Here is a 26,824-nt window from a genome sequence, read left to right as displayed (position 1 = left end):
CAGGCTGGTTTCGAACTCCTGACCTCAGGCAATCCGTCCACCTTGGCCATCCAAAGTGCTGGGATTACAGGCATGAGCCATCGTGCCCGGCCCAATGTTTTCTTTACAGAAAGGATCTTGACTTTTTATACCTAAATTTCATCTTTTTTTTCCTCTCTAGCCCTATGTCATACTTTATTTCTGGAAAGTAGATATTTTTGACATGTTAATATACAATTTATACATGTTAATATATGGAAAATTTATATTTATGTCTCAAAGACTCAGTATAACATTTAAACAAATTAATGTGCAGGAAAAGTCTGAACTTACATTTCAAATACTATTAGTACACTGTCAGGAGCAGTGTGGAAGTTTTGCAAGCTTGATGAACACTGAAATAAACGTGTGATGCACATTGCTGGCACTAAGAGAGGAAATACCATATTTGGTGTGAGCTTTTTTTTTTTTTTAAACAGCCAAGGTCAGTATTTGATAACATTTGCTATAACATTTTTTTCTAGGCTATAATTACTGGTGTTATCAAACTTCAGTACCCTGATTACTTATTTGTATCTGAATTAAGTTAAAAAAAATATAATCTGGACCCTGACTAGAGATTCTTTTGTTCAGCTCATACCCCAGTGAGGTAGAGGCTTACCGTTTTGGGATTGTGTACTTTCTAGGCTCCTTTTTTAGGGATATGACTTTAGCTAGCTGCATAGGATAAATGTTATTTATGTTACTTAACAAAAACTGCTTGATGTATACTCAGTCCTTCCATTCCTCCACACACTTTACATTTTGTCTCAGGAATAAGTCAGATTAAGAGACCCTTACCTATCTAGAATTATTTTTCTTGACCTGTGAATCTTGCATGTATTGTCAGTATATTGTTTGTAACATTAGAGATTCCTGTTGATATGTGGCTCATTAGAAGGGAAAGCTCCCTGGCCTTTAAAATACGAAGCGTTTATTTTTATTCCTTTCAAGCAATTGGCTTTTTATCTTATGGACGTACTGAACGGTATGACGATATTCATACCATCGTGCTGAACGGTATGACTGATCAATACTCTTTGTCAGTACTGCATACCAAAGAAGCTTGGAATCAAGTTTAACACTAACTTTTACATATTATTTAGAACTTTGAGATGAATGTTTTGTATATATGTCCATTCCAACTCATGTTAGTGTTGCCTTGATCACCATTATATGAAGGAGGGACTTTATGTGATAAAATGTACATAGGTGTGCCAGAAGTAGAGACATTAAAGTGGCTTAAAATCTCCATCTAAAATCTAGAAGCAACATGGATACCCTACAAAATATGAAAAAGTAGTTGTACAATTAAAATGTATACAAATAGGGGATTCATGAACCAATCAAATAAAATTTGTATATGATAACCTTAAAACATCAACAGCTTCAATCATAACCTATCAGTTATTAGTATTTTAATATTATACTCAGATGGAGCTTGCCTTACTTCCAAAGTACTTTCTCAAACAGAGAAAATGAACAACGCTGAAATTTTATTTCTGAAATGTTTTATTCTTCTTTTAATCAATACATATTAAGTATAGAATTTCCTTAAAAATTAACAAATAACTGATTTTCACTGTTAGGACACTGTTATGCTGCTCTTCTAACTTTTCTTTTCACATTTATCCACATTCCAAATAGATTATATCATAGTAAGGTTTTTGTGTGTTACTTTTGTCCAAGTTGTGACAACTGAAACAAAACACAAAATCATACATAAAACTTTTAAAAAAGATCACAAAAGAAACATTCAAACATATTTGTAAACCCCTTAATAAATTACACTTCCTATTTTATTCACTACATTCCTAGAATAATAAATCTTAATGTTCACCACTAACTCAAATGTTAAACATTTGTAGATATTTAAAAACTGAAAGCTGGGCATGGTGGCTCACGCCTGTACTCCTAGCTACTTGGGAGGCTGAGGTGGGAGGATCACTTGAGGCCAGGAGTTTGAGACCAGCCTGGGCAACATAGCAAGAGACTGTCTCTACCAAGAAAAACAAAAGGAAATGGAATTGCAATAAACATTGTCATAGCAAAAAAAAATGTAAACATTAGTAGTTAACGTTCAACTGATGGAAAACAAAAACCCTGGGAATTAAAAAAATTAGTGCTAACTTCGTGAAAATGTAAAGAGAAATGTCATGAGTGAAACACTACTGACAGGTCTCATATATTTTTGTATTTCTAAAGGATCATTAAAAGCCAAAGAAAGGCTTTCAGTTCTGGAAGGATGAGCAAACTCCTACTGGAAATGTTATTACTTATCAAGGTTTTCTTAGTCGCCCATGACAACACCTTATCTTGGTATAGCTGGATGGCTTTGGTTGCAGCTGGTTCAGGTGAGTAAGAGGTTTTCTTTCTCTCTTTTGAAAAATACCAATAGCAACTAGGGTATGTTAACAGAAACAAACAACAAAGGTATATACTTTACCTGTTTTATGAACTGTGTAGCATTAAAAAGCTCACTGCAGCCATATAAAATGTGTTTGCCTTGTTTCCCCTGTAAAAATCAGAGTCAGAACTTAGATACAAGTAACAAGAAATATACTCAATATTCCCAAGAAAAGAGATTAATATGCTAGTTTTTTTTGTTGTTGTTGTTAACAGTCTTTCTTTGGAATAGTGTTGGATTTTAGTGTCCACATCTACTTAAAAATTGCATGAAATGAAGAAGAATAAAGTGGTGAAATGAGCATAGTATTTTTGTCCCCCAAAATATATATTATGGCATACTATTGGTGCCATTTCCTGTTACACTAAAAATAGAAGGAATCTCACTGTCAAATTTCACAGGAGCAACAGTTACCTATAAAATCTTAGAACAACATTCTTTCAATGTAGGATGTCTACTACTTGAATACATTCGAGTTTCTTTATGCTGAAAGTGGACTACGGTGCAGGTAGCATGGATTGTGCTTTTAGTCCCACTTGAGCAACACAGTATTTATAAGTTAATATATCTCATTCCATGTTGTCAAAATTGGGAATAAAAGTAATAGTTACAATGCTGGAACCCAATCACAAAAGCCAAAGCTTCTCTACTGGGGATTTGCTAATTTCTTGTATGTATTGTGAACCTGAAGGTAAATTCATGAGATTTCTTTTGTAATATAAAAAAAGTTTATTCTAGCACAAAGTAATTTGATGATTCATCAAAGAACAGAGGAATGATGGCTTTGTCACACAACTCTGTGATGTATAAGCTGAGCAAACGTCCTAGATGGCCATCTCTGAGAATAAATAAAAAGCCGCAACTCAGATTTTTTTCAAAATGAGATGGTATATAGGTCATATAATTGGGATTCTTGTGGCTAACAGGCATTAATTAAAGGTAGAGGTCACAGTCTACAAGGAGAAAGCAGGCACAGGGAAACATTAGAGGGGTCCAGAACTTCTAGGCATAGCTCCCAGGAGAACCTGATTCTTGTTCAAGGAGAGGTCTTTTATGCCTCTCTGGTCAGGTAGGCAACATTGGGCTGCATGACCAGACTCAACTGCAGAAACCAAGGGAACATGACAGAAACCAGGTGCAAAATGTAAAATCAATCTTTACATTTCCTACTAAACAATGCTGGCAAGCCAGTGCAAGGTTGCCCCCTGGTTTATCGTAGTCTCTAGTCCCGGACTAGAATTCATCACTAGTTAGTACTTCATTCAGGTTTGACTAAACGAACATCAGCACCATGGATCCCAGTATTCCTGGAGATAAGCACAAGGGTATAGTAGCCCAGTTGAGATTAATCCTGACTTGTACAGTCCCCACCCTGGGCCAAGCTTTCTTAACCAAATTACTCATCATCATTCTTTTCTAATTGTTTTTAGCCATCCAATGAAGTGTAGGTATGATTTTAAAGAAACTGCAGTTTACCAAACATTCCAGTGCAGACTTGTTCTTAATCATGTACAAGCTTGATGACCCCTTTACTTCCTCTCTCAGTTAAAAATTGAACTTTATGGGCTGGGTGCAGTGGCTCATGCCTGTAATCCCAGCACTGTGGGAGGCCAATGCAAGTGGTTCACAAGGTCAGAAGTTTGAGACCAGCCTGGCCAGCATGGTGAAACCCCGTCTCTACTAAAAATACAAAAATTAGCCAGGCGTGGTGGTGCGTGCCTGTAATTCCAGCTACCCAGGAAGCTGAGGCAGGAGAATTGCTGGGAAGCGGAGGTTGCAGTGAGCTGAGATCACGCCACTATACTCCAGCCAGGGTGACAAGAATGAGACTCTGTCTCAAAAAAAGAAAAAGAAATTGAACTTTATAAAACGTACCAATATATTGATTCAATGTAAAATTAACTCAATGTAGTTCTTTCTCTAACCAATCACCTTCTATCAAGATAATACCTTGTGGTTTTAAGTCAAGTTCCCAATTCGCCAATATCAGTATTATCAAATGTTTTGATAAAATCAGTCAAATTATTTTTTACCAATTATACCAAAGTTATGCCAAATAGCATTTACATTATGGGTTAGATTAACAACATTACTAAATAAATCAGAATTACAGCAGTATTTTCTGGCACTTGCCCCTTATGTCGTGGACTATTATAAACCAAGGGTCATGTTAATTAATTCTGTATTGCACGTCTCATGTAGGCATAGTCGCATGTTTAGTTTCATACTCCAAGACTGTACTGACAGAGGTTTCTAATGATGTGAGGAAGGCTGTCATAGACCTACTAGCTCAGTTCCTTCTTAATAGGGCTGAATGGTAGGGAAAAGATTAGGATTATTCAGGACAAAAAACGAAGGGATTTAAAAATCCTCTCAGGACAATTAAACTGGGGGGCTTAGTAGCTACTAAAAATTTAATGGATCTAAAGGGCATCTATGAATAATATAACAAAATATATAATATAATGGTCAAAGACTAGATGCTTTGCCCCTATGATCAGAAAGAAGACAAGGATGTCTGCTCTTGCCTCTTCTATTCAACGATGAATTGAAGGTTCTAGCCAGGGCAGTTGCAGAAGACAGAAAAGAAGCAATACTATATCTATTTATACATAACATGATCTTGTATATAGAAATTTCTAAAAATCCATTAAAAACAATTAGAATAAACTCAGCAAGGCTGTGAAACGTAAGATCAACATATAAAAATCAGTTGGATTTTTAAGCACTTCAAATGAAGAATCCAAAAATGAACTTAAGAAAATGTCTTTTATAACAGCATAAAAATATACTCTGAAGACTACAAAATATTGAAAGAAATTACAGATATAAATGGAAAAACATCCCATATTCATGGATCAGAAGCCTTAATTAAGATGAAAATACTCCCCAAACTCATCTACAGATTTAAGTATGCTCCCTATAAGAAAGTCTTTGTAGACATTCACAAATTCTAAAATTCATTAAAAAATTGCAAAAGACCCAGAAAAGCTGAAACAATAAAGTAGGAGGACTCACATGTGTCCTGATTTCAAAAAGTACTAAAAAAGCCATGATGATCAACACAGTGTAATACTGGTGCAAGAACAGACCTATAGATCTGAAGAATGGAACTGAGAGTTCAGAAATAAACTCATACACATCAAGTGATTTTCAGCAAGGTTGCCAAAACCATTATATGGGGGAAATAATGGACTTTTCAACAAAAGGCAGTGAAACAACTGGATAGCCATATGCAAAAAGATGAAGCTGGATCTTCATACCATATTAAAAAATTATATAATTCTTAGAAGAAAACTCAGGGTCAAATCTTTATGATCTTAGATTTGGCAAAGGATTCTTAGATATGCCACAAAAAGCCCAGGCAACAAAAGAAAAAAAGAGATACACTGGACTTCGCTGAAATAAACTTTTGCGCTTTAAAAGACACCATCACAAAAGGAGAAAAGACAACCCAGAGAATGGGGGAAAAAGATCTGGAAATCATATAGCTGATACGGGAATTGTATCAAGATTACATAGAGAATTCTTACGACTCAATAATAAAAAGGCAAAATAACCCAAATAAAAATGGACAGAGGGGTCCGGCGTGGTGGTTCAAGCCTGTAATCCCAACACTTTGGGAGGCCAAGGTGGGTGGTGGTGGCACGTGCCTATAATCCCAGTTACTTGGGAGGCTGAGGCAGGAGAATTGCTTGAACCCCGGAGGCAGAGGTTGCAGTGAACCGAGATTGCACCACTGCACTCCAGCCTGGACGACAGAACGAGACTCCATCTCAAAAAAAAAAAAAAAAAAAAAACCACAAAGGATCTAAACAGACATTTCTCCAAAGATATACAAATGGCCAATACACATGTGAAAACATTCTTGACTTCGTAAGTCATCAGGAAAATATAGATAACAAAGCAAGTGTTAGTAATGAAGTGGAGAAGTGAGAACCCTCATACACTGCTGGGGGGAATGTAAAACGGTGCAGCTGCTTTGGAAGATAGTCTGTAGTTCTTCAAATGATTACAGAGTTACTAAGTGACCCAACAATTCCACTCTTAGGGATATACTTAAAAGAAGTGAAAACATACATTCACACAGAATTATGGTGGCCATTATCTATGGTTTCATGTGCACAGCAACAGGTCTTGTCTAGAATAGACACTCATTTGGATGTGTATACCTGGTAGCTGCAGAAATCACCTTTAACATTATTAGAGGCCACAGCAGAAACCATTTCAATTTAGACCTCCTACTTAGGTATGATCTGATAAAGAAACTCACTTTACTGCAGGTGCAGTTCAACAATGTGCTAACCACCATTATCTACCATACACTAACTTATCTACCTCACCAAACACAAAGTATTGGAGCAAATGTCTGAAACACTTTTCAAATTGCTAACGAGAGACAGAGTTACTTGCATGATGGAATGTGTGTCAAAACATAAAGGGCATGGAATTAAAGGGGGAATCAACACTAAATAGATTATAGAGATACTTCAGGAAAAATAAGGGAGGGTAGAATAATAACACAGGAACTGATAACAATTTCCTCCATATTTCTGAACATTTTCCTTTTTCTCTGACTGATCATGTAGAACATGGATATGGATTACATTTACAAGCTCAGAAAGAAGGATCAGTTGCAAACATGACATGAAGATAATACCTCTAAATATAACTGTCTGAGGAATGATGGAATGGACTGTTTTTATTTTCACCAATCTAAGCTTGGAATTAATGGTTTTTTGCATCTTTCCTCACATGTGGGCAAGACAGTCCTATAAACTTGTAGTTATTCACCCCAACTTCATGTGACTGGGAATGGACGAAGGGGAAAAGCACTGGCCAGTCTCACATTGCCGTCCGCCCCACAGGTAAGTCCTCTTGCCGAATCTGACGGTTCCTAACTCAGGGGTCGAGGTCTGGGTAAAAAACTAACGACAGGAGAAAGGAGGAAAAGTCTTTACTCTCAGAAAGGGAGCCAATAAGTAAATAACGCAAAAGAGAAAGTTAACATTATTTTGGTATCTTGTAAAAGCCTGGGCGCAAGAAACTGCTCTCAGCTATATTTATAGATGCCCGTAAGACCTGATGAAATTGTCTCCTTTACTTGAAGCTGTCTAAGGTTGCAGAAGATTTAATAATTTAATCTGCAGAATTTTATCTGAATCTTGATGATGCTAATAACATCTTGAGGATAAACACAGAATAATTCTAATGCTTGCCTTTTGGCTCCTGTTGGTTTTATCTATTGTACAGAACCGCTTTGGGGAGGCAAAATTAGGACACTGTTGTCTCTGAAATGCACACAAACGATTTTGTTGAACAACGAAGTCACAGACCACCATGTAACTATTAAACACAGTTATGATTTGTTAACAAAGGTGTCCAGAAACACAGACATAAAATAACTGCTGCATTTCCAACTAGTCATAGTGTCATGTGCTCTAATGCCTATGGACCTTGTTTCTGTGGGTGGAAGGCACTGAGGTTAAAAAATTCTTGGTACTGAAACCAAGTAAGGGGTAACTAGGTGGGCTTCCCCACTTACCATTGATAGCCCTGCTCTTTCGCTGAGAATAATTACTACTCATATGACACTGTCTCGGGGAACGGAAAACTTTTGTCTCCCCTCCCCCGCCATCTCTCAAAAGGTTCCTGAAAGATTTTGGATCCAAAAGATATATTCAAACGATATTCAAGCTATAAAAACTCAATGGCAACAACATATTTGGTGGTTAAACCAATTTGGGCAGAAACACTGGCACAGTTCTATGAGTCCCATGCTAAGCCCAATTTGCCTTTAATGAAAAGAGACATACTGAGGAAGATGACTTAATGACCTATTGGTTGTTTACAAGAAATGTTATTTCAGGAGGAAGGGAAATGGTGGCAAGCAGCCTGGAAAAATGATAAAACAAACTCAACAGTTACATAAAGATGGGAAGACACATGCACCCAGACTCAAGAAGGATTAAGTATGCTCCTCAATTAAAAGCTGAAGCAGGGCAAGGAAAATGGCCTGGTATCTTGGCAGAGTGAGCAAAAAGAATGAATTTATGGGAAACTTACAGTGCCTCAGTCAATTATAACATTTTGGTATATAAGCAAGAGTTGATTTTGTTGAGAAAACATTTAGTAAGCAATCTAAATCATAATGTAATTGCTACTTGGTGCAAATGGTATCATTGGTGAGGTTCTAAGCAATCTAAATCATAACATAATTGCTATATGGTGCAATACTGGTATCATTGGTGAGGTTCCTAAGAACAAATCCTATGACCAAATGAATGAGCAAATGTATAAGGAAATTGAATTAAAACCCCTACAAGATGGTCTTCTGGTAAAAGGCCAGATTATCAGAGAAAGAACTAGACTAATAATTGTTATAAAATTTCACAAAATTCAACTTTCTGTGGTAGAAAGAGGTAAAACTGTCAAGCTTGTACATGATTAAGAACAAGTTTTCACTGGACTATGGTAAACTGCAATTTTTTAAAAAGTTATAAATCTACTTCAGTCACTACAAATGATTAGTATTTTGGTGTTTATCTTCTTGTTTTTCTGTTATATAAGGTAAAAGATGCCAAAAGAAGAATGATGACAAGTGATTTAAAAAGCTTAACTAAGGGTAAAGAGCGTGTGGAATGCATAAGCGTCTATTGCAACCATGTGTTTATCCCTAGGAACACCTGGAACCAGTCATGTTGCTAACTATTGGCCAAACCTGAATGAAATGTTCTCAGTAGTGATGAATATAGTCCTGTGCTAGGGTCAAGACTAGGGGGCAACTTGTACTAGCTTGTCAGCACTGTTTATAGAGATGGTTTGCATCTGGTTTCTGTCATGGTCCCTTGGTTTCTGCTTTTGAGCCTGGTCATGCAACTTAATTTCTGCTATGAAACTAGAAGAGTATTAACCATTCCCGCTTGAAAACTGGCACAAGATAAGGATGCCCTCTCTGACCACTGCTATTCAACATAGTATTGGAAGTTCTGGCCAGGGCAATCAGGCAAGAGAAAGAAAAGGATATCCAAATAGGAAGACAAGAAGTCAAACTGCCTCTGTATGCAGATGACGTGATCCTATATTTAGAAAAGCCCACACAGTCTCAGCTCAAAAACTTCTTAAGCTGATAAACAACTTCAGTAAGGTCTAGGAAACAAAATCAATGTGCAAAAATCACTAGCATTCCTATACAACAGTAACAGTCAAGCCGAGAGCCAAATCAGGAAGAAGCTCCCATTCACAATTGCCACAAAAAGAATAAAACACCCAAGAATACAGCTAACTAGGGAGGTGAAAGATCTCTACAAGGAGAACTACAAACCACTGCTCAAATAAATCAGAGATGACACAAACAAATGGAAAAACATTCCACGCTCATGGATAGGAAGAAGAAATACCATTAAAATGGCCATACTGCCCAAAACAATTGATAGATTAAATGCTATTCCTATTAAATTGCCACTGACATTCTTCACAGAACTAGAGAAAAGCATTTTAAAATTCACATGGAACCAAAAAAGAGCCAAAATAGCCAGGGCAATCATAAGGAAAAAGAACAAAGCTGGAGGCATCATGGTATCCGACTTCAAACTATACTATAGGGCTATACAGTAGCCAAAACAGCATGGTACTGGCACAAAAACAGACCTACGGACCAATCAAACAGAACAGAGAACCGAGAAATAAGACTGCATACCTACAACCATCTGATCTTCCACAAACCTGACAAAAACAAGCAATGGAGAAAGGACTCCCTGGTCAATAAATGGTGCTAGGATAACTGGCTAGCCATATGCAGAAAACTCAAACCGGACTTCTTCCTTACACCCATATACAAAAATCAACTCAAGATGGATTAAAGACTTAAATGTTAAACCCAAAACTATCAAAACCCTGGAAGACAACCTAGGCAATATCATACTGGACATAGGAACGGGCAAAGATTTCATGACAAAGACACCAAAAGCAACTGCAACAAAAGCAAAAATTGCCAAATGGGATCCAATTAAACTAAAGAGCTTCTACATAGCAAAAGAAATTATCAACAGAAAACCTATAGGATGGTAGAAAGTTTGTGCAAACTGTGCATCCAGGAAAGGTCTAATATCCAGCATCTATAAGGAGCTTTACAAGAAAAAACTACCCCAGCCCAGATGCGGTGGCTCACACCTGTAATCCCAGCACTTTAGGAGGCTGAGGTGGGCGGATCACTTGAGGTCAGGAGTTCGAGACCAATCTGGCCAACATGGTGTAACTCTGTGTCTATTAAAAATACAAAAATTAGCTGGGTGTGGAAGGGCGTGCCTGTAATCCCAGCTACTTGAGAGGCTGAGGCAGGACAATCACTTGAATCTAGGAGACAGAGGTTGCTGTGAGCCGAGATGGCACCACTGCACTCCAACCTGGGCAATGGAGTAAGACTCTGTCTCAAAAAAATAAATAAATAAATAAAAATAAAAAAAACACCCATAAAAAAGTGGGCAAAAGGACATGAACACTTTCAAAAGAAGACATACATGTGGCCAAAAACATATGAAAAAAAGCTCATCACCACTGATCATTAGAGAAACGCAAATCAAAACCACAATGAGATACCATCTTACACCAGTCAGCATGTTTTGTTTTTTTTTTTTTTCTTTAAGATGCTGGTGAGGTTTTGGAGAAAAAGGAACACTTATACACATCCCTTTTTGGAATGTTGATGCAACTGTAAATTTAGCCATTGTGGAAGGCAGTGTGGCGATTCCTCAAAGACCTAAAGACAGAAATACCATTTGACCCTGCAATCCCATTACTGGGATTTGGGGTATATACCCCAAATGATATAATCATTCTATTCTAAAGATGCACGCACAGATATGTTCACTTGCAGCACTATTCACGATAGCAAAGACATGGAATCAACCTAAATGTCCAATGATGTTAGACTAGATAAAGAAAATGTGGTACATATACACCATGGAATACCACGCAGGCATAAAAAATAATAAGATCATGTTCTTTGCAGGGACATGGATGGGGCTGCAGGCCATTATCATTAGCAAACTCACTCAGGAACAGAAAACCAAATACTGCACGATATCTAAGTGAGAGCTAAATGATGAGAACACATGGACACATCGGAGGGGAACACCACATACTGAGGTCTGGTGGAGGGTGGTAAGAGGGAGAGGATTGGGAAAAATAAAAATGGGTACTAGGCTTAATACCTGAGTGATGAAATAATCTGTACAACAAACCCCATGACACAAGTTTACTTATATAACAAAACTGCACGTACCCCTGAACTTAAAAGTTAAAAAAATAAAAATAACCTTTGTACAAGACTAGGGCTCTTCTGAAACTAATGTATCTCACACATATATCTTGGTGGTTCACGATGCAAAGATGAAGCGTGTCCTATGAAACTAAGATAGAATCCCAAGTATAGTTATTTGTTTTGGAGCTCTGTGGCATCTGCCTGTGTGATTTTGTCTTCATTGTACCATAACCCTCTACCATCATTAAGGCATAAGGACATAAAGAATGATCATTATTTAATGTTAAGTGAATACATGAAGATTACAAAATGACATTCTAAAAATAGCTAATTCTGTTGCCCCTGAATTTTAAATAGTTTTTCCTTTTCAAAGTATGTTCCTTCCTTCCTTCCTTTTTGCTTAGTTGTCTGCCACTCCCTGCACTCCCCTTCATTTGCTACCTCTATAGCTCCTGTTTGCTGAAAAAACAAAACAAAACAAAAAACATGTTAGAAGTATGTTGCTGATTTAAGTTAATAGGAGTAAAGTGCATATTATTCAGATAAATGAGTTTTGTAAATCATTTCATGAGAGTTTTGTTTTTTTTTTTTGGAAGAGCTTGCTTGAGGTCTCTAAGCATTTGATGTTATATTAAGACAGGTAGCTGCAAAGTGCATTTATCAATAAGATACATTGTTTTCTAGATTAAGTGCAATTTTAGGCCAGAAATGAATGTGATAGGAATAGGAAAACAATAAACATTTAAAAATCATACATGCATGATTTTTGAAACTACCTTTTAGAAGTTATAAAAGGATCAGGATAGCCATCAGAGAATGCTAGTGTTCTACCTATGAAACCATCTAACAACAGAATAAAAAGTCTAAATAAAATGTACCTTTATGTAGTCAACAAGATTTTGATATTCAATGTAGTTGCCTCCTCCCACCACAAAAACAATGGCCTAAAATGCAAACAGATAAAAAAAAGCAACACGGTTTTTAGTCTGAAACCTATTCTAAAATTAAGGTTAAAAAATGCTAGCCAAAAGTCATATTCTAAGCACCTGATGCTATTTTAATTATTAGGAAATGTTTCTAAAAAGTCATATAAATTTCTATAAATTTCTAATGTCTCTTGAGTAGTATGAAGAGATTTTTCAGAAACAATTTAGAGGAAAATAACTATAATTTCCAGTATATGTTATTTACTGTATTTTTTATGGAGAAGCTTCTTTGTATTTCAAATGAAAACAGTCATGATATCTTCACAAATGTTTGGAATCCAATTTCAGAAAAAGGTTCCACACATGTAAAAAACTCTCACTGCAATCTGAAAGACTTCATTGCCTGTGAATTATTTGTCAGTTATTTTTAAGCTTAAAATATTATAAATACAAGCAGCTTTATAAATTAGAAAAATACAATTGCTAGGCCAAATTTTTTGACAAGAATCTTGGGTATACACAACTGGATTGATCAAAATTACCATACACTAGTCATCATAAAGCCACATTTGGGACGGACAGTCTTCAAGATTGGTCACCTTTCATCTTTCCTTTCTAGGAACAGAGAATTTTTATATGAAACTTACCTCTTGGAATGGATTCTTATTTCTGGGAACTGAGCTGTAATAAAGAAAAACCGTACTGAAAATTTCACCCATGGCTTTTATTATGAATAAAATAGGTATGGGAAATACACACACATGCACTATTAGATAAGTATTTACCATTCTACCTCCTTCACTTCCTTAGAGAGGTGGGTCCTTTAATTTTGCAGAGCCAGGTAGTGAACTGGGTTTCATAGGAAGAAGCTAGAAGAGGGAGATATCTCAGAGTCTAAAAGGAAATGGGTCAACCTATTACTTTAAAATAAAATTCTAGGCCGGGCGCAGTGGCTCAAGCCTGTAATCCCAGCACTTTGGGAGGCCGAGACGGGCAGATCACGAAGTCAGGAGATCGAGACCATCCTGGCTAACCCGGTGAAACCCCGTCTCTACTAAAAAATACAAAAAAAAACTAGCCGGGCAAGGTGGCGGGCGCCTGTAGTCCCACTTACTTGGGAGGCTGAGGCAGGAGAATGGTGTAAATCCGGGAGGCGGAGCTTGCAGTGAGCTGAGATCCTGCCACTGCACTCCAGCCTGGGCAACAGAGCGAGACTCCGTCTCAAAAAAAAAAAAAAAAAAAAATTCTAGATGAGCAGCAGCTCCCATGAGGAGGAGTATCTAAGTCTGGGTATGTGGTGAATGGATAAGGCATATATTTTATGTGGTAAATTTTTACCACACTCAATATTATATATAGTTTGTGGATATCTACATTTGTGGAAAAACTGTATAAATACATCTGTGGGAAGAATAACAACTCAGGAAGCAAATGGGGAAGGGAAGGAGGGATCTGAATTTTGCTGTAGTTTATTTATTAAAGATCTCTTAGACACCAAAGTATTATAAAAATATACATAATAAAGACATTTTTCAAAGCTTGTGCGAGTCTAGACTTACATTTGAGTGCTAAAACAGGTTGTACAATATGACTTAAAAGGACAACTTAGATTTTCCCCAAAAGTAATTTCTGAAAATCTCAACTGAGAAAAGGGGGCTATTATAACTTTCCTTAATTGTTCAGAGGCTGATGACACAGTTCTATAATCTTTTCCTCATTTCTATGGCCTGTCTGAATATTCCAAAGAAGAAGCTACAAGTCCACCTGACTGAAATGCCTCTTCAGTGTTTCAGTTCCTTAAAGAGTAGACATGGATGAGGACAGGTAAGACTTATAGAATAGTATTACTAGTTATTAATCACCAAGATTTAACTGTGATGGGATAGCTCAGGAGAAGGCTCTGTTAAAAATGAAACTCTAAGCTTATCTGTCTTATCAATGCTAATATTCTTCCTCATTACCATGCATAAACTACATTAAGGATTAAACATTTCTCAGTAAATTTTCAAGAAGCCAAGTATCCCTTAATATCCATGAAGGACTGGTTCCAGGAACCCCCATAGACACCAAAGTCCACAGATGCTCAAGTACCTTATGTAAAATGGTGTAGTGTTTGCATATAACCTATGCACATCTTCCCATATACTTTAAATAATCTCCAGATTACTTATAATACCTAATACAATGTAAATGCTATGTAAACAGTATAACAAACTATATAGTTTACATTATATTAGGTATTGCTTAGAGAATAAACACAAGAAAAAAAAAGTCTGTACATGCTCAGTATAGATACAACCATCCATTTTTCCCCCCAAATATTTTCGAACCCTGGTTAGTTGAATCCATGGATGAGGAACCCATGCATATTGAGGGCTAACTGTGTATCTACTTGATAGCTAAATGCAAGGAAGGAAAAAACGTAAGCTAGAGAATCATCAATATAGGAAAAAGTTGCTAATCTATTGTTGTAAAGTGTACAATCAGTGGTTTTTAGTATATTTAGAGTTGTACAACCATCACTGTCTAATTTCAGAACATTTTTATCACCCCTAGAAGAAGTCCTGTACCCATTAGTAGTCAATCCTCATCCCCCTTTCCGTAATCCATTCTTTGTCAAATTCTCTCTTGCCAACAGCAGCTGCTGTTGGCAGTTCTTATGCAATTTTGCTTGTTATTTCTGGTAAATTCAGAAAAGGGAATAAGATTTCAAGTTATCAAGCAATTTAATCTAGTGACTAGATTATTTTCACACCATCTACAAAGATGTGAAAGCTTGGGATAGAGCGAATGTAAAGTTCTGAAGATCCCAAACATAAGGAAGAGGCAAGAAACTAGCTTCACTAGCTTCATCTACAGACAAATCATTCCAAGGCAGTTATTCCTGGCTCCCCACCCCCAATTCTGCCTATTCTTTTTCTGTATCTTGTAGGCTATTTGTCATACCACCGCTAATTAAATCATGAAAAATAATATCCATAAGGATATCTTACCATCCAATGTCTGTGATAAAATGCAGAGTTTATTTATAGAATGCTTCATTGACACAAGGTGTTATATAGCAACAGTTCCCAGAGACTTTAATTTTATGGACCAGTTAAATAAAAAACAACCAAACAACTGCTATCCAATATAAAGCTCCTATTTTTTTCAATTGGTCCAATAAGAATATTCATTTAAAAACACATGTTATCCAAATTTCCCTCACCCACAATCAGTTTCTAATACCGCCAGCATTTCATAAAAACACCAGTAAACATCTGAATGGATTTGTGTGTGTGTATATGTGGAAGGAAAAACATCTAAATGCTAAGTATCATTACTAGAGATATCTCTGGATAATGAGATTATACATACTGTTTCCTTATGAGTTTTCCATATAGTTTGGATTTTTAATAATAAGCAGTACTATATAATAAAAAAATCAATTATTTCCATTCTTGAGGGGAAAAAATCCATAACAAGTTAAACAAGACCAAAGCTGCTTACCTGTCATTGCCCCGTAGCATTTTGGGATCAAAATATCTATAGTCATCAGTTTCCTATTAAAAAAAATAGAACTTTACCATGACTGTGGAATTTCTCTTTAGAAGGTCAGTTTGGCTTAGAGTATCCTATTTTAATGAATCTATCCATTTTGTAGAATGTATAACAACCACCCCTAATACTTAATGAACACTTACTATGTGCTAACCTTTATTCTAAGTGCTTTAGATGAAATTACTCAATCCCAATAATGGTCTATCAGGTCGTTACTGTTACTCTCGTTTTTCAGATTGGCAGTTTAGGGTACAGAAAAGTTATGTAACTTTATAAAGTTACATGATTAGTAAGTATGGGAACTACAGGATTTGAACCCAGGCAGTCTAGTTTCAATGCCCAAGTTCTTAATTACCATGCCAGAGAAACTAATTCTCTTCTAGAGTGTTGATAGTCCTATCAAAACCTGATTCATGACAAATCCGCTACACATGCTGCTACTATTTAGTCCTGTACCCAATGGTGGACATTGCTAATCAATCATAGCACTCTCAGTAAACCCAAATACAGTGTAAGGATCCTTCAACACTTTGCTTCAAGAAACCACAACCAGCCAGACTTACAAGGCATGATAACCTATCTGATATCTTGCCTTAATTTTAATTTATTTAATTAAGAAATGAAAGGAAAACATTTAATAAATGAACTGATAAAAATGCATCTAGAATTAGGTTACAGCATTTTAAATGGATACAATCGATTATCTGTCAGGTCTAACTTAGTATACTTTGCTAATCTCTTTAGCATTTTGCTAATCTCTTCATTGCTTCCAAATCAATTTGTCCATCTGGGAAGATGAGAAGGATGAGAATGCAGGCAACCGCCTCACCTAGCAGATGAAGAAATGCTTTCAAAACAGAAAAAGTTACTTTTTCTTAGTTAAGTGAAAAAATATCCATCTGCAATAATATGCCTTGAGTTATAAAGTCAAAGTCAAGGGAACTCATCAATGAACTTTCATAGCTTGGAGAAACATTTCAGTAAGATCCACAAGGTAGCCATCCATGTGTTCATGACAGAGAAATCTGGAAGGAATGTGTATGCTGGAATGAGCACCAGGCAGGAACATAGCAGTAGTAGGTTTCTGGTTCCAGTTCTGCTACTAAAAGTAGTGTAACTTGGGAAGTCACAACATTTCTTGGTTGCCTCTCCTCCACTGTTAAGATGACTTACGTTTCTTTAACGCTCTAAGTTCTGGGATTCCATGAAGGGAATGATTCTTGCCCTAATTGATACAGCATAATGGTAAAAAACTTGGCCTTTAGTTAAAATCTTAAGTCTGCCATTTACTAGCTGTGTGTCCTTGGGCAAGTTAATTGACTTCATTACACTACAGTGTCTTCATCTATAAAATGAGAACGATAATACTAGTACTTAGAAAGTTCTAATGAGGATTAGGTGAGATAATAGGTGAAAAATGTGGTGTTTTTTTTTTTTTTTTTTTTTTTTTTAGGCAGAGTCTTGCTCTGTCACCCAGGCTGGAGTGCAGTGGTGTGATCTCGGCTTACTGCAAACTCTGCCTCCAGGGTTCAAGCAATTCTCCTGCCTCAGCCTCAAGAGTAGCTGGGATTACAGGAGTGTGCCACCATGCCCCACTAATATTTTGTAGAGACGGGGTTTCACCATGTTGGCCAGGCTGGTTTTGAACTCCTGACCTCAAGTGAGCCGCCTGCTTCGGCCTCCCAAAGTCCTAGGATTACAGGTGTGAGCCACCAAAAAATGCTTTGAATGATTTCTGGAACATGATAAGTACTCAATAAATGTTAGCTATTATTATTACTGTCATTATTTTTCATCTCAACTTCAAGATTAGGGACAGTAACAAAATATCACAATTTTTTTTTCTTTTTTTTGAGACAGGGTCTCACTCTGTCACCCAGGATGGAGTGCAGTGGCACAATCTTGGCACAATGCAGCCTCAACCTCCTGAGCTCAAGCGATCCTCTTACCTCAGCTTTCCGAGTAGCTGGGACTACAGGTGCACATCACCACACCAGGCTAATTTTTTGTATGTTTTGTAGAGACGGGGTTTCACCATGTGGCCCAGGCTGGTCTCAAACTTCTGAGCTCAAGTGATCCGCCAGCCTTGGCCACCTAAAGTGCTGGTATTACAGGCATAAGCAACCACGCCTGGACAATATCAAAATTTCTTAACCCAATATCAAAATTTCTTAACCCCCCTGTGTATTTGGCACCTGTCTAAATTTTTGCATTTACTTATATTTTTAATCTTTATAGTTGCTTGGCATAATATCTTGTGGAAGTTTATTGCCTATTAGGAAGCAGTATTCTCTAAATCAGTTAGTCATAAATGTATACCTCTCTTAGGCTTTTCAGGAAGAACCTTTTCTTCATGTATTCTAGAATGTAGTGACAAAGTCTATTATTATTTCATTGTATACCACTTTATCTGTATTGATTCCCAGATGGAAGAATCCAATCCTTTTTAGCTTACTATAAACGACTCTCCCATTCCTTTCATAATACTAACTGCCCTTTTGAGATGTTTTATTACACTGTATCTTTGTTCTCACACCAGTGAATTTTAAAATTTGTTTTTGTTATTTTTTTCTGTTATTACAGTCATGTTCTGACAATTACAAAAAATGTCACACTCGTCTGAAGATTCTGTTCTCATTTTTTCTTAGGACTGGAATCCTAAGCCTCACTGCCAAGTCTATAGGGATTTAGATCAACTCAAACCAGGGTTTTGAAGTGGGTAGGATCATGCTGCCTGTTTTTGATTCCAGATTCTTGTGGTAATAACCACCTTTTGGTTGTGACAGTAACAGGACGGGATGTTTTATGAAACAGATTGTGATGATTTTTACATTCTTTTTCGAATTACAGATAGCTTAGAAACCCATTCTTTAAGTCAATGCTAACGATATTGACCCATTTGTCTATTCACCCAATGATTTCATTGTCAGTTTACTTATTCAGCCCAAAATAATTTAGTGCCCTAAAAACATATGCACTTAACATTTTTACTATGCACTGCTTTCCTAATTTAACTTTTATAAAATTAAATTGGTTTGGTACTCTTTATACTACACCAACAAATGCTCACTGGTTCTTTTTTCATTTACATAAATTTGTTCCTTAGGATATATTTCACATTTAATTATACAAATAGAATATAATCTACATGACATTTGAATGAGAGCTGGCCAGAATGGGTATAGCAGCTGAGAAAACCAATTCCCAGAATCTGTGATAATGGCTAAAAAAGGCTTCTTGAGAACATGGACTCTTCCTTTCTCTCATGTATTCTGCTGTGATTAGGCTCACAAGGAACTCAATCTGATTTTATCCTCTTTCATACTAGTCAGTTTGACACATTCAGGAATTTACACAAAGTATGTTATATGGTACTCACAGGGTTTGACTTCATCTCCATAAGATTGTCCAAAATACGAGTAACAGGTAGATTCTGTGGAAAAGTATTTTGTTAAATATTAGAACGTCAAACCAAAACCATCTGATCATTCTACAGTTAAGTATGCTTACCTTTCAATTAAACACATTCTAAGATTAAGTAGTCTGTGAAGGGTAAAGGTGATGTCAAAGATGTAAATACTCTTGGCACTACTCAAGTTTCCATAGGAAAATATAATTCTAAGTAAAAATGCTTCTTTAAGTGTGTAGGTGTATTCAGGTTTTAGTACAAATACATGTTTGGGCTTTTTACTTTGTTGGGTGTTTGCTTTTAATACTAGTAACTGCAAGCTTTTGTTTTGATCAAAGAAGAATCCCCCCCCTTTTTTTTAAATTTTTTTAAAATTTTTGAGATGGAGCCTAGCTGTCACCCAGGCTGGAGTGCAGTAGCACAATCTCGGCTCACTGCAGCCTCTGCCTCCTTGGTTCAAGCGATCTGCCTGCCTCAGCCTCCCAAGTAGCTGGGAATACAGGCTCATGCCACCTTGCCTGGCTAATTTTTATATTTTTAGTAGAGATAGGGTTTCACCATGTTGGCCAGGCTGGTCTCAAACTCCTGACCTTAGGTGATCCACCCACCTCAGCTTCCTAAAATGCTGGGATTACAGGTGTGATCCACCATGCATGGCCAGAATCCCACTGTATTTTTTTCATTTCCTCTCTGTGGATTATAAAAGTTTTCTTTACAAATAAAGTAACTTTTAAAGTTCGTGCAAATGTATGATATTAAATGATGTAAGAGTTCATTCATTTCTAATAAAAAGGTATTTTTTTGTACTTTGGAAAATGGGGATATGGATACACAAACAACTTTATTGACCATTTTTATTTTGCCTGGGATAAATTCCAAGTTTTCAATGTAGTACTGCATCATCTTACAGAACAGATTCCACTTTGAACATGAAATGTACAACACAGGTGCTGGCAAAAGGCTGTCTCCTGACTTGTTTACAGGCTGTGGCATAAGAAATACTGTTACATTTCAGTCTGACAAGTTTTATTATTTTGAACATAAGTCAAATTTAGAAAATTTAGTAGGTGACTATTAAGTTTATTCAAAGTGCATTCCTAATGAAGTGTTATTCTGTTCATTTTGAACTGATATTTCCTTTGTGAATTGTACAGGATGTTCTGAAGAGAACAGTCTTGTATCTATTGTACTTTATGTATTTCAGAGACTTTGTATGCCAAAAACATTCAATCTGATTGTTTATAGATCAGACTAAAATCTATAGATAACACATTACTATTATATAAGGATTTTCTGTTTTCTTAGATCATAAAACATTTTATTGTAATTAAAATGGACTGTCACTAAGGATACTGCTACCTTCCCTAGACTTGTAAAGTAAAAACCTTTTAAGATGGTCTCAGGCAAGTAAAATTAAAATTAAAGCTATTTCGTTACTCTCTGATATTTATGTTGGCTAGGTACTTTCAAATATAAATACAAGCATCAAATGTTCAAGCTGTCTGAACATACTTCCTGAATACTATTTAGATTTTTTTTTTTTAAAAAAAGGTGGCTCAAAATTTTACCTTTTAAGTTTTGTTTCAAATAAAATTGAGTCTGTTCACTTAAGAATGAGTCTAAACCAATTTCTCTAAAGAGTAAATGGGTGCAGATTTAAATGTGCTTTAAAGAAAGATTTTAAAATGCTTTATCCAAAGGAGAAAAACTATAGTTATGTATTCCAAGTAATACCAACAACAGATATGAAGTACTTTGCAACCTAACAAGAATATTTAAAAAATTCTAGAACAAAACATTATAAATTGTTTTGTAAAATTTTACTAAACTTGACAACTTTATATCAATTTCTCTATTTACACTGAATTCTGTGTTTAGCTTCCTGCATTGTACTCTTAGATATATACGATGGAGGAAAATTTAGAAAAGATTATATGTAATAATAAACCATAAGGGTCATATTATTTTTATTATATTTGTGAAAATAATTGGAAGTTTGAATATTCATACCAATATTCCATGGTAAATCTTTAATTAGTATAAAATGAGATTTTCCTAAGGATACAATTAAATTTTACTTTATGTTTTATAGTTCTGCTGTATCTGAAGACAAGTCTGCCAAGTAGGTCATTAAGTAACATAAGAAAAATTTCTTTCCAGCAAAGTTGTTCAAAAATTAAAGAGCCCAGAGACAAGTCTTTCTTATGTTTTTGTCTGGTTTTTACAACCAAGTAACACACCAAAATCATCTACTACTCCTATACAATACAATATTCACATACTCCCATATATTAAAGGAAGCTTCAGGTACAGAGAATGGTTTTAAAAAATATATAATGTCTTTAAAATGGAAAGAGTACTTCAGGAAACAACTTTTGAGATCTGTCACCAGCTAATGCTCTAGCTAGCCTCCATTCTTTGCCTAAAGGCCTGAATTGACTTAATCATTAACAAAAATCAATTATATATTTAGAATAATTTACATTCCAGGTTAATCAAGTTTTACTGGTTAAGAAAACCAGATTTTAGCAGCTAACATACCAGCATATGGAAAACATCCAAACAAAACCATACAATATTCTTTGCTCAACAAATAGTGTGTTAGCTTATGTGTCTTTACAAACATAGAAAGTCTGTGTGCTTCAGTAAAAGGGGTATAAACAAAATTTTATCAAATGAAAAACTCAATTGTTTTAAGAATTCCCAAGCATATTTTGTTCTTAGAAATTGTTGTTTAGAAATAAAATGGAAAACATTATTGTATAGTTTGCAACTAAATTTTTATTAGAAAGCTATTATAGATATAGATTTGAGAGACAGAGTCCTATACACAGGAATATCCCAAATTAAAGTTCTTCAAATTTGAAATACATGAACTAGAAACTATCTGAAAAAACATAGTGAGAAATCTATTTCCAAAAATCCTAAGTCATTTTATGACTTTAGTCATGTTTTATGATTTTAGTCACTGGAAAAGCTTAGGTAAAAACAATGTTAACTTTATTTCTGATGGTGTATTACAAAACAAAATAAAATATGCACAGAAACTCAAAGACAACTAAGAAATATAGTTCTATAACCAAAATAAGGAAGTTTTTTTTCCTTTGGGTTCTCCTAGAATTAGCCACTTGTTGACCTATACTGACAACTCTATGGTGACTATTTCTAACTTTCCCCTTGCAGCCCTCGGCTTCAGATGATGCTCTGATGTTGAAGCTGGCAGTGGGGATGGGACAAGAGTTGCTACTGTCTTGACTACCAGAGCCCTGGAGAATGAAAAAGCCCTATGTGAACCTCCTGTAAGAGGACGCTTATCTTGAAGGCAGTTATCAGCCACGTAAAGAATTAGATGGCGTGTGTGGACACTGGAAACACTGGAGATGAGAGATGTATCAATGATAGAAGGGTGGAAAGTTGCCAGTGAAGTGAAGCTAGAAGGAGAGGAAATAAGATGGGCTGTCTCCAAAATTTAAAATTATAAACCAGACTGGGATCTACAGAGTGTATCTAACACCCTTATCTTACAGATGAGTTTACAAAATCATCTCATGTCCATGGCAATAAAATAAATAAAATGAGATTATGTGAACTCACTAAGACACATCTATCCCTCTATCACCCAGTTTCCACAATTATTAACTTGTGGCAAATCTTATTTCACCTATACTGTCACCTACTACCCATTCCCCTAGGTTGTTTTAAAGTAAGTCTCGGCCGGGCGCGGTGGCTCAAGCCTGTAATCCCAGCACTTTGGGAGGCCGAGACGGGCGGATCACGAGGCCAGGAGATCGAGAGACGATCCCGGCTAACACGGTGAAACCCCGTCTCTACTAAAAAATACAAAAAAACTAGCCGGGCGAGGTGGCGGGCGCCTGTAGTCCCAGCTACTCGGGAGGCTGAGGCAGGAGAACGGCGTAAACCCGGGAGGCGGAGCTTGCAGTGAGCTGAGATCCGGCCACTGCACTCCAGCCTGGGTGACAGAGCAAGACTCCGTCTCAAAAAAAAAAAAAAAAAAGTAAGTCTCCAATGTACAATCATTTTAGCCATAAATATTTCAGTACACATATCCAAAATATAAAAACTCTTAAAAACCCCATAACACTATTACCACTCCTAAAATAATAATTAAAGTAATTATTAATTTATAATTTATAATATTATATAATTAGTAGTGATTTATTCTCTTCTGCAGATTTATTGAGGTATGACTGACAAATTGTATATATTTTGGGTGTACAATATGATGTTTTGATATATGTATTTGTTATGAAATAATTACTACACAACTTGATATCCAGTCACTGTTGTATAAAATATCATCCATCTCCCGGGCTCAAGTGATCCTCCCACCTCAACCTCCCAAGCATGTGCCACCATGCCCAGGTAATTTTTTTGTATTTTTTGTAGAGATGGACTTTTGCCATGTTACCCAGGATGGTCTTGAATGCCTGGGCTCAAGCAATCTGCCTGCCTTGGCCTCCCAAAGTGCTGGGATTACAGGTGTGAGCCACCGTGCCCGACATATAAAATCATGTTTTATAGTTTTCTTGTTCAAATCATAATCTTAAGGGCCAAACATTGCAAATGTGTATTTTAAATCTTTTTTTAATCTATGGATTTTCACTGCTTGTAATTTATGTGTTGTTCATTTTTAAAGGAGGGATTATTTTTGCAAATAGGCCAAATAAAGTAAAACAGAAGTCTAAAATTATGCAACTGTATGCTACATTATTCATCTTCACATTCTTGTACAATTATCCTCACACAAACAGATTCCAAATCTGTGAATAACATTCAACTGGGTGTATGTGATAGTTGATACTTGTGATGCACAAAACTTATGCTGCCCATAAAACAAGGTATAAAAAGCTCTTATAAGTGACCTAGAAAACTGGATGTAGCTAATCCTATTCTGTCTAATTTATTTACAGTTTAAACTGTTTATTCAAAGATCCAAAACAATATTTAGAGATTTAAGAGGCATAAATTACTCATAATATTCCAAGAGTGAAACAGAACTGATCTTCAGCAGTGTCTTCTTTGATACCTCTTACCTCTCAGTTCCCAAACTGCCCAAGACCTCCCACCACAGTACCTCTAAATTTTAGAATATAAGGGTAATAGAGCTTTAACATGGACTTCTCTGAGTTTACATCTTTCTAGAGACTCCTTACTCGAGGATAATTTGGTAATATTTATTAAGAACAATTAGAAATGTCTACACTCTTGATTCTAGATTTCAATCTTAGCAATTTGTCATGTGGGCAGAAGTAACCAGAGATGACGATGTACCCAGAAAAAAACTAACATTTAAAGCTTAGATAAGCCTAAGTATTTGTCTTTCAGCGCCATCTATTTTTTCTCTTTTTAAAGAGCAACAAAAAAAGACTATATTGTATGACTATTATTTTTACTTGAAGATAATATAAAAAGAACCATTCCTACCCCCTGTCAATACCTATTTCCTCTAATTCTGAACTTTTTTTTTTTTTTAATGGCATAGCTCTTCTGGTAGTGGTGGCAAAAATACAGAGATGGGGTGACCACTGATCATTTCAAATTTTACTTTTGCAAGTGAGAAACTGCCTATGTCAAAGCGCTATGTTATTTGCAATATTAAAAAAAAAACAGAGATATAAGATCACAAAGAATTGTTTTTATATTTTATTTTATTTTTTATTTTATTTTTTTTTTGAGACGGAGTCTCGCTCTGTCGCCCAGGCTGGAGTGCAGTGGCCGGATCTCAGCTCACTGCAAGCTCCGCCTCCCGGGTTTACGCCATTCTCCTGCCTCAGCCTCCTGAGTAGCTGGGACTACAGGCGCCCACCACCTCGCCCGGCTAGTTTTTTGTATTTTTAGTAGAGACGGGGTTTCACCATATTAGCCAGGATGGTCTCGATCTCCTGACCTCGTGATCCGCCCGTCTCGGCCTCCCAAAGTGCTGGGATTACAGGCTTGAGCCACCGCGCCCGGCTGTTTTTATATTTTATGCACTCCAAATAAACTTTTGTGTTAGCACAATAAAATATTTAAGAATTGACCAATTTAGATGTCTTTTACAGGTATCATAGGGGATATATACCATGTGACTCTAAGGTAATAAGTTCAAAAACCATGATTATTCTAAAGCTTAAAGTCTGTAACTTCTAAATACTATGAGTTATATGTTATAAGAAATACTTTGTTTAGGGAAATCTTACTATTGGGATTTACTTCTAACAGTGACATGTGAAGAAAAATATGTAAGTCTCCTTAAAAATAAACTACACATGGTTATGTAATAGCCAGTCTATCCAGCAAAAGGCAGACATTACCATAGAAGTTGGAGGTCCCCCTTTGTCTCATAAAACAAAATCATTTTGTCCACAGTTGACGATAAATAAGAACGGGCCCAGGCTAAGCCATAAAGTATAGCACAGTTGTCTCTAATGTGCCCAAACTTCCTATTGTGCCTTTTCACATACAGTCTAAGAGGGTGAAGATAAGCTGATTCTAGGCAGTACTGTGAACGATTAAGAAAAAGTAGATTAAGTATTTGGTAGTAGCTCCTTACCAGGAGGTAGAATGAGAGGGACTGACAATAATTTCTAAAAGGGATAATGAGGCCAGACACAGTGGCTTGTACCTGTAATCCCAGCACTTGAGAGGCTGAGGTGTGAGGATCACTTGAGCCCCAGGAGTTCAAGACCTGCCTGGGTGACATAGCGAAACCCCATCTCTACAAAATATACAAAGGTTAGCCAGGTGTGGTGGTGCGTGCCTGTAGTCCCAGCTAGCACCACTGCACTCCAGCCTGGGCAAGAGAGCAAGACCTTGTCTCATAAAAAAAGAAAAAGAAAAAAATAACTTATTAAACCACAAATAAAGATTATGTATGTAAAATACCACAAGTAAACATTATAAGAAAGAAACGTGTGGAGGAAAGAAAAGGTTTTGTTTTCTGAATACAGGTAAATAAACAATATTCAGATCTGAATAACTGATTCTTTTGATTTGGCCTTTAAAACCCTTCTCATTGCAAACTGAGTTTCTGTGTAAAACATTATCTCAGTTTTGCCTTAAAATATTCCAGTAAAAGTAAATAAAAAACACAAATGGGATAGATGAAACAAGAATGGATACTTACTTAATTGAAGGATTCAGAATTTGATAATGCATATTTGAAAATTTCCAAAATTAAAAGTAAAAAACAAATCTTTTGAAAAGACACCAAATGAATTAATGACTGAAGCAGAATATCTATATATTACAATAGAAAAATC

General features: G+C 36.1%; 1 protein-coding gene across 2 annotated transcripts in view; it reads right to left on the bottom strand.

The window, feature by feature from the left end:
• Positions 1-1,512: 1,512 nt before the first annotated feature.
• The window catches only part of SCFD1 (sec1 family domain containing 1), a 104,560-nt gene continuing 79,248 nt past the window's right edge, over positions 1,513-26,824 (bottom strand). The window contains exons 19-24 of one of the 2 annotated variants that reach the window (XM_015143476.3): positions 19,533-19,586; positions 16,103-16,155; positions 13,261-13,294; positions 12,566-12,631; positions 2,465-2,533; positions 1,513-1,716 (exon numbers count right to left, since the gene is read on the bottom strand). In XM_015143476.3, coding sequence (XP_014998962.1) covers positions 1,693-1,716; positions 2,465-2,533; positions 12,566-12,631; positions 13,261-13,294; positions 16,103-16,155; positions 19,533-19,586 — 300 coding nt within the window. In that variant the 3' untranslated portion in view covers positions 1,513-1,692. 2 annotated transcript variants of the gene reach the window in all.

The sequence above is a fragment of the Macaca mulatta genome, chromosome 7 (genome assembly GCF_049350105.2).
Source record: "Macaca mulatta isolate MMU2019108-1 chromosome 7, T2T-MMU8v2.0, whole genome shotgun sequence".
Classification (NCBI taxonomy): Eukaryota; Metazoa; Chordata; class Mammalia; order Primates; family Cercopithecidae; genus Macaca; species Macaca mulatta.
The sequence above is the reverse complement of the archived record's forward strand: the minus strand, read 5'-3'. Positions and strand labels throughout refer to the sequence as shown.